The sequence below is a fragment of the Seriola lalandi genome, unplaced genomic scaffold, assembly GCF_002814215.2.
Source record: "Seriola lalandi dorsalis isolate HSWRI2012SDOR001 ecotype SW California unplaced genomic scaffold, Sedor1 jcf7180002054058, whole genome shotgun sequence".
NCBI classification, from domain to species: Eukaryota; Metazoa; Chordata; class Actinopteri; order Carangiformes; family Carangidae; genus Seriola; species Seriola lalandi.
In genome coordinates, this window is record NW_019524611.1 from 22,830 (window position 1) to 39,861 (window position 17,032).

General features: G+C 40.4%; 1 protein-coding gene across 2 annotated transcripts; it reads right to left on the reverse strand.

Moving 5' to 3' along the window:
* Positions 1-362: 362 nt before the first annotated feature.
* Positions 363-16,827, reverse strand: sh3rf2 (SH3 domain containing ring finger 2). Of its 2 annotated transcripts, XM_087173137.1 has the most exons (12): positions 16,574-16,827; positions 15,824-16,256; positions 12,582-12,878; positions 11,184-11,279; positions 10,267-10,365; positions 9,671-10,072; positions 2,781-2,902; positions 2,437-2,607; positions 1,926-2,200; positions 1,525-1,829; positions 1,101-1,405; positions 363-981 (listed from the first exon to the last, which is right to left on the reverse strand). In XM_087173137.1, the coding sequence occupies exons 2-12, from the start codon at positions 16,253-16,255 to the stop codon at positions 801-803; spliced, it is 2,685 nt and encodes an 894-aa protein (XP_087029263.1). In that variant the 5' UTR covers position 16,256; positions 16,574-16,827; the 3' UTR covers positions 363-800. The 2 variants fall into 2 exon arrangements, with proteins under 2 accessions (XP_087029263.1, XP_023258829.1); XM_023403061.2 differs by lacking the exon at positions 10,267-10,365 and having other exon boundaries at positions 16,574-16,805.
* Between the last annotated feature and the right edge of the window lie 205 nt (positions 16,828-17,032).

A 17,032-nucleotide genomic window follows, 5' to 3' on the forward strand; every position in this document is an offset into this window, starting at 1 on the left:
CAATTAATACACAGTGAACTAGTGGGGCCCTTAGCATTGAAGATAATCCAGCCTTGCTGTGGAGACAGGGTACAGAATAAAGTTTAACATGTAGATTGTAGGGCAACTCCTAAACATAATATGGAGTTGTTAACTCAGCTGCAGTACTGAAATACTATAGGTCCTGCGTGACTATTTTAACATGCTACAAGAAATCATAGGCTCACTTTCACATTTAACACACATTTTGCTGCTATTACGTATATTCAATATAGTTTCAAATGCAGGACTTTTGCATTTAAACAAGGATTTCTCTATTATGATACAGTATAGAAGTTAGTCAAAGGATGACACTGTACACCTTAAGTAAGACACCACATTGCTAATGTTCTGCAAGTACAGTTTATTACCACATAAGCAGTACAGATAATTTACATCATAATTTGTCTAAATATATTTAAATATAGTTTGTTTTCTTTGTGGGTTTTGACAAAGGCACTCACCAATGCGTGTAACATGGGTATTAAACAAGGAACAGTCATTAGGTGGGTTTTTGTGCAAAATCTTATAAGTATAGTACATGGTATGTGTGTCACAAACATGCACACACATTGAAGGACACAAAATATATCTCTGGAGAATTTAACCACACTCTCATATGTAGTCAGGACAAAAATAAACACCTCCTTCATAGGATTGTCATTTGGCAGTATTAACCTTTGGACCTCAACACACATTTGGCTTTTCAGCAGGTCAGTCAAGTCATTTGGCAGTTTGAACACATGAAATATAGAAATATACACTACACCAGTACCACACAGTCAGCTGAGCCTCTCGAGGGCTTGAAGAACACTGCTGTGGAATAAGCCTGTCTGCCCACTGCTCTCCTGAGTAACCAGAACCCGTCCGTCGGGTCGAAGTCTGTGGACGAGGACAAGCTCTCCTTGAAGCAGACTGAGTTCGGAGTCCTTTTGGGCTAAATGCGTTGTGGTCACTCTGTGTCTGAAAAAAAAGAAAAAAATGCCTGAGGTTTTTGTCTAGTCCATCAAATCAATAACATTTTTTCAAGTCTACCTCATCTGTCTGTTATTTTAAAGGGCAAACACACAGATCCAGCAAACCTGCTTGGGCTGAACTGAGCTGATACAGCTGGTAGCAACAGCTGTGATGGCATCGTTTTTTGTGGCTTAGAATTTAGGTCTGAGATGGCTGTTTCGATGCCTTTCCTGAGAATAGGAGCTTTTCCTTCTTTGAGAATGATTCCTGGTCCATCTCTTCCCAGGGTGAGCGATGGGGCCCAAACTTCTAACGGAGGGGGACCTGGTCGGCAGTTGGAGGGAACCTGATTTCCTGAGGACCAGGAGGAGGTCCGAGGCCTTGGAGGAGGGGAGTCTTCTTCTGTGAGGAACCGTACTGACTTTGCAGGCTAGGAATGTAAAACATTTACTGTAAGGCACATGCAACTGTCATCAAAGGAAGAGTTTGAGTTTAAGTACAATGCATACACAGTACATAACACACAAGAAACCATCAGTATGCTATTACCTTGTCTGTATTGTTCTTGTGTGAGTCAGGTCTGACTAGAATTGAGTGAGGCCCATTGGTAGGCTGTCTGTCATGCTGAAATGTTGCTTCACGTGAAGCAGTGAAGTCCCTGTCCTTCAGGACTGCAGCAGCAGAGGGTGCTGCTCGCTCAGTCATCCAGCCTAGTGGTCTGCCAGAGTTGGACAGGATGCTGCTGTTTTTCTTTCTCTGCATGGCAGGTGAGTAGCCAGACGCCTGAACTTGTGCAAAGTGCTGTGAGTTGGATGGGACGTTCAAAGTGGACGTATAGGAGAAATGGTTCGAGCCTGAAAAAAACGTTTAAAAGACATTCTTTAAGAACCAGGTGACATCTCTAATTGAATCAAGATATTAAAAGACAACTGTGGTTGTTTAACACTCACCTCTATGAGGATTAAAGATACGCCTCACAGTGTCCCAACCTTGTGAACCCCCATAGAAGGACGGTTTTCCAGTGCCAGCGGATGATGTGGCATGCTGTGCTCCATTTGGTACAGAGGGGACCTGTCCTGTTGAGTATATTGCTCCATCAGCATTCACCCTATCAAGAGCGAGGACCACAGCAGGATTCTTAGCAGCAGTAGGTTTCTTTCCAGCTACTGTGTTGTACTGTGAGGAAGCATTAGCTGCTTTGGTCTCCAGGAGTCTGGCTGAGGTTCTGCAGTGAGGCAGTGAGACACATTAGTAAAAACTTAAGTACCTACATTATGTTCATCACACTGTGAAAAACGTGATTTGTGATTCACCAAGAGTGAGCCTCAGTTACATAGTGTTATATTCCTCTTTCATGAATAACTGAAATGTGACATATCATTCTGCCCACATTAAATTACTGTCTGAATCCAAATGTCATTTTGCTCCCACTTCCTGCAGTCATGGATCACAGCCTCTCACCTGAGTACAGGCGTGATGTAGTTGCTGGGCAAAATACCCACTTTGCCCGTTCTGAGCGATAGCCCACGCAGCCAGCCTTCTTTGAACTTTCCATACACGCCCACCATCTCTCCTTTCCTCAGCTCCAGCTCCTCTGGCTGTCGTGGTTTGTAAGAGTACAGGACAGCACACCTGAGGAGTCACACAGTGGGTTTGTATATGTTACTGCCACACTATAATATATATCCAGATTATGCTGCCTTTTTTGTGGGTATTTGAGTGTTTGTTTCTTTTTCTATTCATATCTTGCAACTGTGACCCTACATTATCATACCATTAATATAATGTTTAAAACAGTGACTCACACACTGATGGAAAGCTGCTGCGTGGAGGAGTTTTTGCTGTCTGCGGAGGCAGAGGACATTTGGGGGTTCACCAGAGCCATAGAGATCGTGGGTGGAGTCTCGCTGGTCATCTTCTTCTCACTCTGTAATGGGATGGATTCAAAATGATCAACATATGGAATGCATGGCACATTATTTAAGAACACAATATGAAAACAAAAAAAGGCTGAGGCTGTAATTTGGTACAACCATGCTTTAAGCTAAATATTATCATTGGCATGCTAACTCTTTGATATTTAGCAGGTAGGTTGTAATGTTTAGAATGTTCAGTTATTGTTTAGCATCTTAGCATGCTAGCAGTTTCTAATTCACTCTAAATACAAAGTACAGCTGAAGCTGTTGTGAATGTAAATAGTTTTTAAGGTAATTGACTACAACCCAAAGTATTGGAGAAATTTAAATTTTGACCTGATGATGCCACTAGATTAAAAGTCAGGATGTAAATTAATGTGTGCACAAAAATGTCAATTCATCCAACATAAACCAAATATCCAAGATACTTCATTAAAAGCCAAAACTGTCAAACCGCTGCTTTCTCTAGAGGAAGAGGGGATCACCAAAGTCATTTTAACTAAATTTAAACTTTGGAATACAACTTCGCACAGTGTGAGGACTGTGCAGTTTGTCCCCATCACATCAGGAAGGGATCTCTCCAGTGTGAACAGGAGGAATAATTACAGTGAGCAAAGATTGTTTGAAATGGAATGTGTGTATTGTTTTAAGACAGATGTGTGAAAATTTGGGACCTATCCTTTAATATCTCCTTTCTCATGATGCCAGCTGAACAGAATATTCCCCCGTTTGGTGTTTTTATGATGGTGATGGAGAGCCCTGCCCAACACAAACGTTAGATTACTCATCAAACCATTCACTGGACCTTTGTGTCTTTTATGGAAACTCTCTATGTTTCTCTGTTCATTTATTCAATTTTTTTTACTTTGATATTTCTTCTGAAATGCTGTATGGAAATCATAATGCATACATTTTCAGCCATGTAAAATACACTAACAGTAAAAGTATATATAATGGCATGACAAAGTTCTGCTTCTCTTTTTAAAGCTGAGAGCTAAGAAACTCTGACAGGCTTGAAATCAGCAGACTGTGAGTCAGACCTGGTACAGCCAGCGATTAGCAGGGAGTGACACTGAGGTGTGTCTCACAAACATTAATGGCACAGTATGAAGCCTAATCCCTACCTACTTTATTCCTAAACGATCTCACTGAAAGAGGGTCTTTTAGTGAGATCTTTATTATATTTCTATTTTCTCTTCTGACCAAACAAACCATTCACACATAATCGTTTCTTATCGTTATCATTATAAGAGAGGAGGAAATAACTTTCCCAGTGTCTATTATCTCCTATGTGACATTTACTGATGCTTACTGCTATTTACAGCACTACCACTCAACTTGTACTTAAAGCATGAATGCTGGTCTGAGAGCCCGGGGTTTCCTCTATACAGTGTTGTTTGTCTCTGGATCCAACAGCTCTCCCACCATTAAACTGCACTGCATTCACACTATAACTCAGAAGAACACAAAGAGAGTCATAATTAGGATGCAGCCTATGCTTTAAGCACAGTCTCTCTTGTCAAAGGCAGTGCTATGAGGCAGAAGTAAAAAGAGATAAAGTTAGGATGCAGTTAGTATGTCCTGAAGACAAAACAGCCTTATGTCATACAGGAGAGTGGAGGGATGAGCATAACTGTCATATATCACCAGTAGATGGTAAGAATTTTCTGTCCTTGCAGTGATTTTTCCAAATCAATTTTAGTATAGAGTTGGGGGTAAGGTGAGAAAGTAGTAAACACCTTTATTAATCACTATCTTTTAATAGAAAGCACTGCCATTTATTGAAAAATGTTGTGTAACACAACAAGAAAAAAGCCAAATAACTATTTTTCTTATGTATTAAATTATTCAGTTCTTTCCGTTACTTTGTGTCCTTTTTTATTCTTGGTTTGTGTTTTATCAGATACAAAGAGACGACTTCAGTTCTGCTGCAGTCACGCAATGGCCAGGTGCAATGACCCAGCAGCAGCAGTGGCTATATTTATGGAGAGAGCAACTCCACTATTGCTCATGTAGTGAATACAGTCTTATTTTGTATAAACTGTTCCTGTAGTCAATCCCTGCTGCCATAAATAATCCACTTAAAAGAATATTAATGTTGCATAAAAATAAAAAAACCCAAAGTGTTCAAAATTAAATAAATAAATAAGTCATAATGAAATAAATAATCACGAGTAAATTAAGAACAAATTATTATACATCGAGAAGTTTTTGAAATAATCCAATATTTTAAAAACTCTTCTCATCATTATGAAATTTTACTTCATCCCATTTTTTTTCACAGTATAAACATTCATTGCAGGACATTCTTATTTTATTCAAGCATTTTTTACTTCCTTTTTCCAAAAACTTTTCTATGTCACAACAGTATTTTTCCCAATGACTACTTTATTTTATACTGTCACTACAATCTGTCTGTCAATCAAGGCAGACAGTGCAGAGCCAGCTATGTGACTGGATGTTCATTAAGACTGAGCAAACAGCCAATTACTCTCTTTGGTCTGTATGCAATAAACTGCAATAAAATAACATTTCATACTAATGAAACAATCATTCATTATCATCCATCAGTCGATGATTGAATCATCATTCAATCATCAACTCATAGTTTTGTATACATTTCATTTGTTTTTATTCCATGTTGTTTATTTATTTAATTTTGAACTTTTTGAGTCTCCGTAGATTGCTAAATTATGTCTTTCAATTTATCAGTCAATAACCAGGTTTCTTAGTCATCACTTTAAGAACTAAATTCCCTTTGCATAGCAAAGATCTTAACTGTATACAGAACTCAGAGCTCTAACTTTCAACATTGGCACCTTCAGCAAAAAACTAAACACCCCCTAAAATCAGAAATCTGTAGCCACTATTTATTTATAATCATCTTGTCACAAAGAAAAAGACAGCAGCATGTCTTTCTAATGTGTGTTAAAGTGACACTCAAAAACAGTTTCAGAAATAAATAAATTGTGGTTTTGGACACACAGGACAGGCAACATTATTGTTGCAAGATGAACACAGCGAAAATGTGCCAGAATTACTGATGTGAAGACCCTGCACACCCACACAGGTGTTTTCAATTACTCTGGCTAATTAGGCCTCTAGTCAGGGTGAAGTTGGCTGGAGCTCTGCTGGAAATTACATAATGCCACCCATCTCTATTAGACAGTAGCATTAGGCTCAGTTTGAGACTAGCCAGGTCTGCACTAATTCATCTGCCAGCAATCAACACACAGCAGGACAGTTTCCCTCAGATTTCTGTCCCACTTGATCCCGACATACAGTGCCATCAAGCTGACAACAATTACCTCACAAGATTAAGGCAGCTGCAGTTTTGCGTAGTTCTCCAACGGATACCAAGACCAGATATCAATGCCTGGCTGTTCCCTGATCTAAGAGCTCACTTGCTGGATTTTTATTAGTCACATTTTGCACTTTGAGAGGTTATTTTTTAAATACAAAAAATTTTCTGTGGGCTAGGATTCAACTTTTGTGAGCCCAGTGAGGCTGAACAAATGAATTCCAAATATTCAAAAATACAAAAAAAGAAGCGTATTGGTTTGTAATAGCTGTAAAGGAACAGGCGTAAAGTGAAGAAATAACATCTGGTGCAAACTAATGTCAAGCCACAACAGTCTAATTATGCCATATGACATTATAAATGATGCATCCTGTATTCCTGCTTTTCCTCACTCTGTTACTCTAACTGTTCTCAATATTTTGACTATTAATTGGTGTTTTGAATATCTATATTTCAGGATAATAATAATCTATTAAATACTGAGGCTTACGTATAAACGCTACCATGTCATTATCACTTATATACTGCAATTTTATACCTTACCCTGCAGGGCATGATTTCAACAACACTGATCGGTTAAATGGGTAAAAGCTGAATAGATTGGTCTTATAAATAACTTTTCATTCAATCAAGATATTGTCTAACTTTCTATAATGTGTACTCTAGACAACCTAATGGAAATCTCTCAACTTGATGCAGTGGCAGCTCTTGTTCACTTTCCAGGTGAGTTGAACTTGATCTCAAATGCTTATTGATAATGGTGTAATGTGTCCACTCTAAGCGATGCAACAAAGCCAGATGTCAGTCTGCACATACCCACACAGGATTAAGGAGGTCAACATAAGTGACAACACCCATGTGGGTGCACAATGAGGGTTTAGAGAGGGTATGGAGGGTATGCAGAGTTTGTTGCATGTTAGGGATGCAACTAAGACCCAATGATTTTTACATTACTATCGCGTAAGAAAAAGGAAAGTTGCAAATCCTACAATCTGAAAAGCAAGAGAATGATTGCTTGCAAAAGTACTAAAAATTTTTATTTCATGTCTTGAGTGTTGTAACTCCCTCTGCACCTGCCTCAGCAAAACATCCCTAAACAAATGGTTCCAAAATGCTGCAGTTAAGTTCACAACCATGCAGGTTCTCTAACATGTCTTGTGTCACAAACCGATTTCTCTTCACTGACTCCAGAGCAAATTCAGAGTTCAATTCAAGATTCTTATTATCACTTTTTGAGCTCTGCCTCGCCAGGCACCTTAGTACATTACAGACATGCTGCAGCCCTGTGTCACCAGTACGTCTCTAAGGTCCTCTAATCAGGGTTTGTTGGGGTTTTTTTTCTCGCTACAGTCTTAAAATTTAAGAGTTTTTGAGGGCGTGGCTTCTCTCCTGTTAGGGTTAGGGTCGAAGATTAGTGGACATTGTGGACATGTTTAAAAAGATGCCAAGACCCACCTGTTTAGACTTGCCTTATTTTCAAATATTTATGTTGTCTTTTTAAATGTATATTTTGTATTCATATGCTGTATGTGTTAATTTCCTTTTGATCAACTATTCAATAAAAGCACTGATCGTTTCACCTCTCTGATATAGTCAATTCACAGGCTTCAGTCATTACTGATTAAAACTAAGCTTTCTGTAACAATGCTAACTAGTATCTTGATGCACCAGTGAATTGGGAACTGAAGTTTTATATGTTGCATTTGAAGATGTTTTTGCTTTTGGCTCATGTCCATGCTAAATTTTGCTCTTACATAACTATACCAATATTCACACTAATTCATGCATTATTTCATCCACAGTTGGTGGGAAGCTGCACCTCTCTGTAAAACAGCCAAACCACAGGTGAGAGCTGATAGGCTGCAACATTAAGAATAGCACACATTCTGGCTCGGTCAGTGGGGAGCTCAGCCTCGGGTTTGGGACAGAGCCCTCTGCTCCTTTAAAAATGGAAGTGCGTGGCTTGTCTCCTATTACTGACCCACTGATGTGAAAGTGAGTGTTACCTGCTTAGTGAAGAGGAAGGAGTTTGAAGGCAGGGGAGAGAGAGGGGTCTGTTATGTAACCAGCTTCACCAGTGACTCATCATCATCAGCATGAGAGAGATAAGCAGACACACTGAGGGACCCTCCAAGCCTCCCACTCTCTCTATCCATCTCATTTTGTCTCCTCCTTCTTCTCGCTTCTTGTCTTTTGCCTTTTTGCAGCTAACAAATTGTGTTTTCTGTTTCTCTTCCCAAATCTACGCCATATTTGTTTTCAATATTTCCTCTCACCCTTTCCTCTTCCTGTCATATCTCTCCCATTTCCTACTTTTTATCGTGTTATCAAGTCTCCTCAACCTTCCTCTCGTGGTTTTTCTCCAACTTGCATGAGTTTAGGATTTTTATGCTCTGACAAGTATAATTGCAGGATAGAGCAGTGCAATTTGAACTGAATCAAAGGAAATCATTATCTCAGGAGGCAGGGCACTTGGCAGCAGGTTATATTATTAAACCTTGCAGAGGCTTTTACGATCACACTGTACTCAGGCACTAGGTGGCTATGACTTGTTGCGGTTTTCACAGTATTTTGCTACACTGCTTCTACAGTAACTGGATGGCAACATGTCCAGCTTTACGCATAAAACTGTTGACAGTGTTGTGCTCATTAAAACCTTTAAGCTGAGGTGGTCAGAATTAAATAAGTTAATATTCCCATTAATTTTAATTTTTTACAGCATCCTCAGTTACAGTTTTTTGGTCCTACTGCTTCTCTATAGTCATCTAAACATATTTGGAAAAATTGAAAAGCCCAGTGTTACTACTATTTTACTACTATTTTAGCACCTGTAAACAGTTGGCTGTAGACTGAAGCAGTGGAGTTTCACTCAATATAAGAATAATGGACAAAATTGTCTCATGGAGACATCATCTTGTGGATGATCCAGATGATGATAGGTTGGACAAAATCTATCTCCTTGAGAGAACAAAAAAAAAAAAAACAAGGACACACACCCTGTTAGACTCCTATTCATCTCTGATGGGAAACCCTGGCTTATGTCCCAGGACTCATGATTAAGGACCTTTAAAAGTTTCGGTCCACTCACCTCCAGTCCTCAGTCTTTTCATATTCAGCCCTATTCCACATCTGTGTTGTCTTAATGAGAAGCACTTAATCATGTAGCGGCCAACACAAGGGCGATGCCTCTCTTGCATTCATTCCTTAAGCTTTGTGTCATGGTTCCCTCCCTGTGCCCCTGAGAACAACTTGATCCCCTAGAGGCTCAAATCAAAAAACATCTATTATCTCACAGAAAACCGCTGTGCCTTATGCCAACCACATGTTTTCTGTTAAAACAAATCACTACAAACAAAACAAAGCCAAACCCAGTTCAGCTCAAATATTATGAAAGAGGAATCTAATAGGGTTAAAACTAAGAGACTTTATCACATCAGTATTCCATGCATTCAGAAAGATATGTTTGCACGTGACTCGCCTGTAACAGGTGTCTGTGCGTAGTGTCAGAGTGGCGTCTACTTCGATGAGAATTCACTCGGGAGGGGTGAGAGTGGCCCTGGGCGGCAGAGTGCACAGAGAGGCGGTGTGGCTGACCCTGATGGCTGAAGCTGTTGATGGTGCTGATGTGGGTTGTTTCTCCTTTGGTCGTCTGATAAAAGTTGCTGCTGCTGGCTGCGGGCTGTTTCCGCTGGCTGGAGAGGGGCAAAGCATTGATCATGGGTGTCTTAGCTGGGACTTTAGGGACTCCGTAATGGGTGGTCCTATTGGATGCGTCAGTGGCCTTGTCTTTGCCCCCGCTCCCAGTCCGATGGTGAAATTCTGCTGAGTCACTCACCCTCCAACTCTTTCCCTCTAGCAGTTTGGCAGCCACTGTGTTTGGCTGAAAGAGATGAATACATAAAGAGAAACCACAGTGAAAATCAGGATAAATCCTAACACAGAAAATAGCCAATCCCCAGTCAAGAAAATCCTCTCCAACTCGCTCCTACCTGCTACTAGCGCCTGTCAACCTCTGCTCCTGCTGATCAGCGAAACGGCTGCCTAAATACACCCACTTATCACTACTCCACTCACCCCTACAACTTGTTGGACAGGCAGGCAGGGAGGCAGGCAGACAGGAGGATAAGTACCAGCCAGTAAGCCAGGAAGGGTTGACTGGTGCTGAGAGAGGAGCTGCACAGACAGGCAGGCAGAAAGACAGGCATGGCAGGGTTAATGCTTTCACTCCCCACAGTGATGTGCTGTTATGCCACCCAAGCAGAGAAAGCATTACTGTGTCTTCACGCCTGGCTGCACGACACGAGGAGAGGCAGGCTCAGAAAGGAGAGGGAAGAGGAGGAAAGTAGAGGATGAAAGAATAGAGTACAGAGGTAGAAAAAGATGAAGAGCAGCACTGAGGCGGGGCTCTAAGAGAAGACATGGGTGAGCAGGAGATGAAAGGAGGCGTAAGAGGAGGAGAAGACTAATAATAGGAGGGGAAATATTTGGGAAAAACTATAGCAAAACAGATGACAAGTGAGGGAAGTGAGCAAGAAGTGAATGAGGCACCACATTAACCCCACTGTAGGAACACATACAATTTTCCTCAGCACGGATGAAGTTAATTCCTAGAGGCAGAAAGTACAGAGGAAAACAAATGACAGCCAGATAGCTAAGCAAGCTCTGCAAACCTGAGTAAGCCACATAGTCACAGACTAATGAGCAGCTGCAGACACAGCAGGGCTTCACGGATTAGCTCTCTGCCTCAGCACTTTGCAGTGTAGGAGTGACATTTACGGATGAATCAAAGATTTGAATGAAAATCAAGGTAGTGCCCTGGCAGTGACCTGGAATTAATGACACCCAGCAACGACATCTATGGTTCAATTCATTACAAGAGCTGCACTATCAGAACAAAGTGCCAAACGGCAAGTGTCAACCTTGATCACACTGAAAAGGCCACAACCCACATTCAAACAATGAACGAAGGAAGAAAGAAAAGCAGAACTCACCTCTGTAAACTGCTGAGGGCAAATTCCAACTTTGTCTCCTAGCTTGGCTTCAATCCAGTGGTCATCCACCCGTCTGATGACAGTGAGGACGTCTCCCTGTAAACCAGAAACAAGTAACGGACACAGGAAGAACTCAACTTAGAGAAAGTGATGAAAAGGTGAGAAGCAGAGAAACCATGGGGGAAAATAAAAAATATTGCCAGGTGGTTATGGCAGAGTGTGCTCGCCCTGCAGACTGAGCACTCAGCTCAGAAACTCTCCGAGCCCTGTGTTTCTCCTGCAGCATGTGACACATCAACTCTCTTTGTGACTGCAGGCCTAGTCCTTTCTGCAGCCAGCCTCGCTCTAAGAACCATTTGACCATCTGCATTAAAAAAAAAGGCGAGCTCAAGTGTACTTTAATCGAGAGCACACAAGTGCTGGAGCCCTTATATAACTTCCTTAGAAATCCTTCAGGGTAAGTAACAACAACTGCAGCAGAGGTCAGAGCCTCCAGCTCCTCAAGTCTCTCAAAACAGTCAAAAGAACAAAAAGCAATCACCATTATGCAGTACTACTACTGGTAACTTCCTGTGCAATAAATAATCACACACTACTACAAGTTCCTGTCCAAAAAAGAAACACCAGGTTGATGGTGAATGTGTTAAGTTTTCACTTTTCTAACATCTGACCAGCAGCCAGGAAATGATAGTTTATTATGATATTAACCAGAGGAGTCAAGCAAACTTTATAGCTCATGAAACTGCAGCAAGTAACTATTTTAGAGTTGCAACAATTAGTCGATCAATTAATTGAGTGAAACTTATAATAATCATTGTTTAAGTCATTGTTAGGCAAAAATGGCAAAACTTCACCCTACCCAAGTTCACGTTTTTTTTATTTTTTTATTTTCTTACTCTTCGAGTTTCTGACTGTTAGTCAAACAAAACCAGACATTTGGCAGATAGCCCTGGGAACTTTAACAATAGTAGCAAATCGTAAATAAGTGGTAAATTAATTGATAATGACAATAACATTTAGTTGCAACCCTAAAATCTTTGGTATTTTTTCTATCTGTACATAAATGAAATGATTTATCACATGAAATTTTAGCACTAGAACCTGCCCTAAATGTTAGCCACAGTTTCCCCAGGAAATTGGTGGTCAGCCGCGCAGCTCCTGTTGCATCTTTCTCAAGATCAGTTTAAGTAAACAATAGCAACACAGTTTTCTTTGCTCCTGAAGGTTAATATACTATTATTCCCTGAAGGTTTTGTTAAGTATATCAATTTTCTTTGTGCACTAACTAAAGAGTAGAAAACCCTGGTAGTCATTTAAAAGATAAAATGTACACATCCACTGACTAAGCTCAATAAAAGCTTTTCCTGCTGCATTAAGTCAGTAGTTTGAGAGTCAGACCTTGAGGAAGCTGAGACAATATTTACTGTCTTCGAGATTCATTTCTTCTGGATTAAAGTTGTACAGCGCCCTGCAGAGAGCCAGCGGCTGGGACTGCTGGAGGGGCTGCAGCTGAGGCATCTGGCTGACAGCCTGCAGCGCGCTGGCAGTGACAGACACACTGCTGCTGTCACAGGCATTTCCTTGGTGCCAGTTTTCATCCGTTTTGTGTTTCGAGGTGATACTGTTACCAGGCATGAGGACCGGCTCTCCTGATGTATCACCTCGTTGCTTTCGCATCGAAGCTCTGCCAGCAAGCTGAGGAACAGAAAAAAAAAAAAATCACTGCATGTCCAGTGAAATGGTGAATTTATTTTGGTTGAATTATATATCTGAAGATGGAGAAATCAGTCTCTTTTGTGATTTTGGGATGTAAAGGCCCTCTAGGCTGCACTCTCATTTGAAGGTGATAAAATATTGTCTTGTCAATACTTTACTTTATTTTGTCTTTTACTTCAATTGTGGCGAACTGTGAGCAGGTACACTGCAGAGGTCATGAGGAAACAAGAGAGACAACAGGCCAAAACATCTGCAAAAGGCTCAAACACATCACAGATTTCAGTCAGGATGAGTGACAGCCAGTGTGTCTCATTTGGTTCAAGACACTTTGGTGTGAGTTTTCAGGAGATCTGCTGGTAAGATACAAGACGCTGCATGCTCTAAGTTTTATGTTCTTATCTAGATATGCAGAGTCTAATCAGAAACATCCTTTTTCCACTTTAAGATGATATCAAGTATTGACATAGGCTTTACAATCAGTCTTCTTTTTAGTTCCACTTTTACAGTGAGATTGAGGAAAACAGCACAAGAACACTAAATAATTTTCTGTAAAAGTAATAAAGAATGTCTTATAACTTGTATAATAACAAATTAGTCTGCGCTTCATCTCACACTTAAAGGATACCAATAAAACACACATATTATATTTATATCTTTGGGTTCAACTAATAATACCAATGGAAAATCATTTTAAAAGTAATGAAGTTGTTTTATATAATTCCCTTGAAGGGAGGTTTTCAGGAATTCCAACCCATCTGCAAATAAAAACACAGCTCACATCGACACACTTTTGCCTATTACTATCAGGCTGATCTTATATTTAATCTGGCTCGTCATTCTACATATTATTATATTATTACTCTGCATATCTACAAGTTAATGTTAATTTTAAGATGGACACACTAAAATCAACTGTTTTGATATGTGGCCTTAAGTGAAAAGATGATGGTGAAACAAATTCTACCACATTATTCTGACCTGCAGGTATCTGAAGTGTGAGTCTAAATGGCAGAATCATCACAAACTCCCCCTCATGAACTTGGCTGAGATGTTTGAACTGTGTATGAACTCAAGCTATGTATTAACAAGAAAGCTCTTGAACGCTCTGAACAGTTTATAAAAAGAAGTGTAGAGAAACCAGCTCTCATCACCTCGGAGAATAAAACATCAGAATCAAATGAATTCTGAGTGAGGATTGACTGACTCTGAAGCACCATCATGATCCTCAGATCTCTGTTGAGTTTAATTCAGTGCATAGTGTCAAGTGCGATGCACAGACCTGTATTATATGGATAAATGATTTTTAAACATGCACCAAAAAACACTCACTCCTTTCTATCTTGTCATTTTCTTTGGAGATCTGCATGCTGAATTGATCTATGGTCTATAGGAGAAGTGTCCTGACTATAATATAAACTTGGAAAAGAGTGATATTGAGGAGTAATAAGCAGCTTCAGTTTGAGTTATCACACTGACTTCTTTAGTCCAGTGACAAGCAAACAGAAACATAACCATTTCGTTTCTCTTTGTCATATATTTTGGTCTTGTCCTTCATTAGTTAATTAGTTAACTTTTGGTCTTTAACGTTTGAATCTTTCCCTGTGTTAATGGACACACTACACTGCCCTCAGATATCAATGTATCTGACTCACTCCAACTTTTAACTAGGATCACTTTTAATTATTCTTTTAATTTTAATTTAATCTTGCCCTGTACAGTGGCTGTTTGAAGTTATAGCACAGCTCTCCTCAGTAGCTTCTTGTTTCTGAGGAAAAGGAGAGGACTCAGGAGTACTTGTGTTTCCTATATTCTCTATGATGTGAGAAGCAATCCACCCTCAGACTTAAGTACATCTGTAAAATAATGATTTTTTTAATTTGGATTGGTACAGAGACAGGAAGGTCGGGGGGGGGGATGCAGCAAAGGGCCACGGGTCAGAGTCGAACCCTGGCCACTGCGGGTAGGACTAAGCCTTTGTGGTATGTGCTCCACCAGGCACCCCATAATTACAGTAAGTCTGGTGAACATATAGTGGTGAGTAAGTGATTCAATAGGTCTGAGATAAGACATATCCCCTATTGCACAGATCGCAAAGGATTAAATCAATGACACATCACAAGGGTGGGCGAGATGACAATCAACGCCATGGTAATATAAATTTGTAAACCGCCAAAGATTTTTCCTAGATAGCTTTCCCTCTAACATGTGTGGGTGCAGTAGGACATTGTGAGCAGTCTTACAAATCAATGAGCAGGTCTGCTTTATGACAATACTGGATTTTTTTAAATGATTTTTTTGGCATCAATATGTTAAAGTGCTCTGATTTGTCAGGTATGTAATTTGTTAGATTAGCCAAAATCCTTCTTGTGTAGTTATATCAGCCAAAACTGTTTCCCAGTTGATTTTCCAGAAAAATCTTTGCAACATACATCAGTATTACAATGTAAAATTATTCTGTATCTGCCATGATACAGGATTTTATCCATATTCCACAGCCCCAGAACATCATGTTTAACATCCAAAAAAAGTGTATGTGAATGTTGATTAAAACCATGAATTCACGTTTTAAAAAATAATTGTTAGGCTTTTGAAATGGGTCTATATTTACTGTACCCTGTCTAAATGTTGATATTTCACCACTGAACAGAAGTTTTGTGTAAGAGAGAAGATCCTTCGGTTGCACAGTGTAGTGTGTCGATTTTTGATGATATTCTTACATGTTTTTATAACAGTGCAAATTCAAATAAGGTTATAGTTATGTATACTTTTTGTAATACCTCCTGTTTTGAGGAAACATGTAACCACCTCATTTGGAAGAATAAACACACTAATAACAAATGCCCCCTGGGGCAGAGTCAGAGTTGTTCTAAGTCATATTACTTCACATAGATATGTAGAGAATTAGGCCGGGGTCGTGCACTGACCTCATTATGGCCTTGCGTCTCTCTGTGTTGACTCTGCTGCTGCTGCTGCCCCTCCTTGACTGTCACGCTGCCCCACGACAAGGGCACTGCATAGCGGCCTATGTGTCTGTTGCTGCTGGGCCCCACGGAGCCCTGGAGCCCCTCCAGAAGCCGCACTAGCAGGAGGTTTGTAGGAAGTTCCTCCACTGTCCTGGCTGAGACAGGGGCACAACATTGTGGACAGAGCAGCTGGGAGTGGGCTGCCTTCTGCCTCTGCAGGCAGGTCATACAGAAAGTGTGCTGGCAGGGCAGGACCTTGGCTGACACATCCAGCTGCTCCAAACACAGAGGACACTCCAGCAGTGCCATTAGAGACAGCTCCTCCATTTTAAAAGGGCCACCTCTCTTTGAGACTACGGCCGCTGGTACCTCTGAAACACTGTCATCCACCATACTGAAAAAGAAAACAATGAAAAGCTAGTTCATTGACAGAAGTTAATGTCAGTAATTCTACAGCAAAAACCTTAAAACATTACTACGGACCAAATCCCTCTATAAAACTGGTTTATAAAACATTAAACTTCACAGACTTCGAGGTGGTGGACTCACTAAGATAAGACACTTTGTAGTAAACACTACACGCTACGTGCAGGTGTCGTGTCAGCTCACCTGGCTGCACAGGTAAGACGGCAACAGGAAATATCCGCACAAGACGAGATATTCCCACATTTGTCTCAGTTTACACTCAGTTCAGAAACATTTCGTACTTACACATGATTCCGTTGCCTGTCAGAGTGACATATTCACACAAAGTCCGATTAAGAAATGCGTAAGTTCTTCCTCGGCGCTGTCGCCATGACGCAGTGAGGACAGGACGAGGCAGGACAGGACAGGGCAGGCGCGCGAGACACCAACTTCACTCTTTCCGACAATTATGACGACATGAAACCTAGCTACCTGTAGAAATCCCAGTTTAACCATACAGGTAACTATGTCTCAACCACAGCCGGGCTAATTCATTAGCAACTGTGTCGGATTTCAGTGTCGTGCGACTCAGTTTAACCCTTAACAGCTGATCAGCTGTTGGTTTGACATCATCATTAACTTTAATTTCGGGGAATACGGAAATGTAATAAAAAATGTACATAAGTAAAGCAATTATGAAAAATATGACTTAAGAAAAACGCTTTAGTAGAAATGATCAGTTATGGATTAAATATTAAAGCTTGG

What these genes read in the sequence shown, in the direction of transcription:
- sh3rf2 (XM_087173137.1), bottom strand. Translation starts at nt 16,255, where the DNA reads ATGGTGGATGACAGTGTTTCAGAGGTACCAGCGGCCGTAGTCTCAAAG. An exon ending in ATTGTCTCAGCTTCCTCAAG is followed by an intron (nt 11,280 to 12,581) that starts GTCTGACTCTCA and finishes TCTGGTTTACAG; the next exon opens with GGAGACGTCCTCACTGTCAT. An exon ending in CGCACAGACACCTGTTACAG is followed by an intron (nt 2,903 to 9,670) that starts GCGAGTCACGTG and finishes ATCCCATTACAG; the next exon opens with AGTGAGAAGAAGATGACCAG.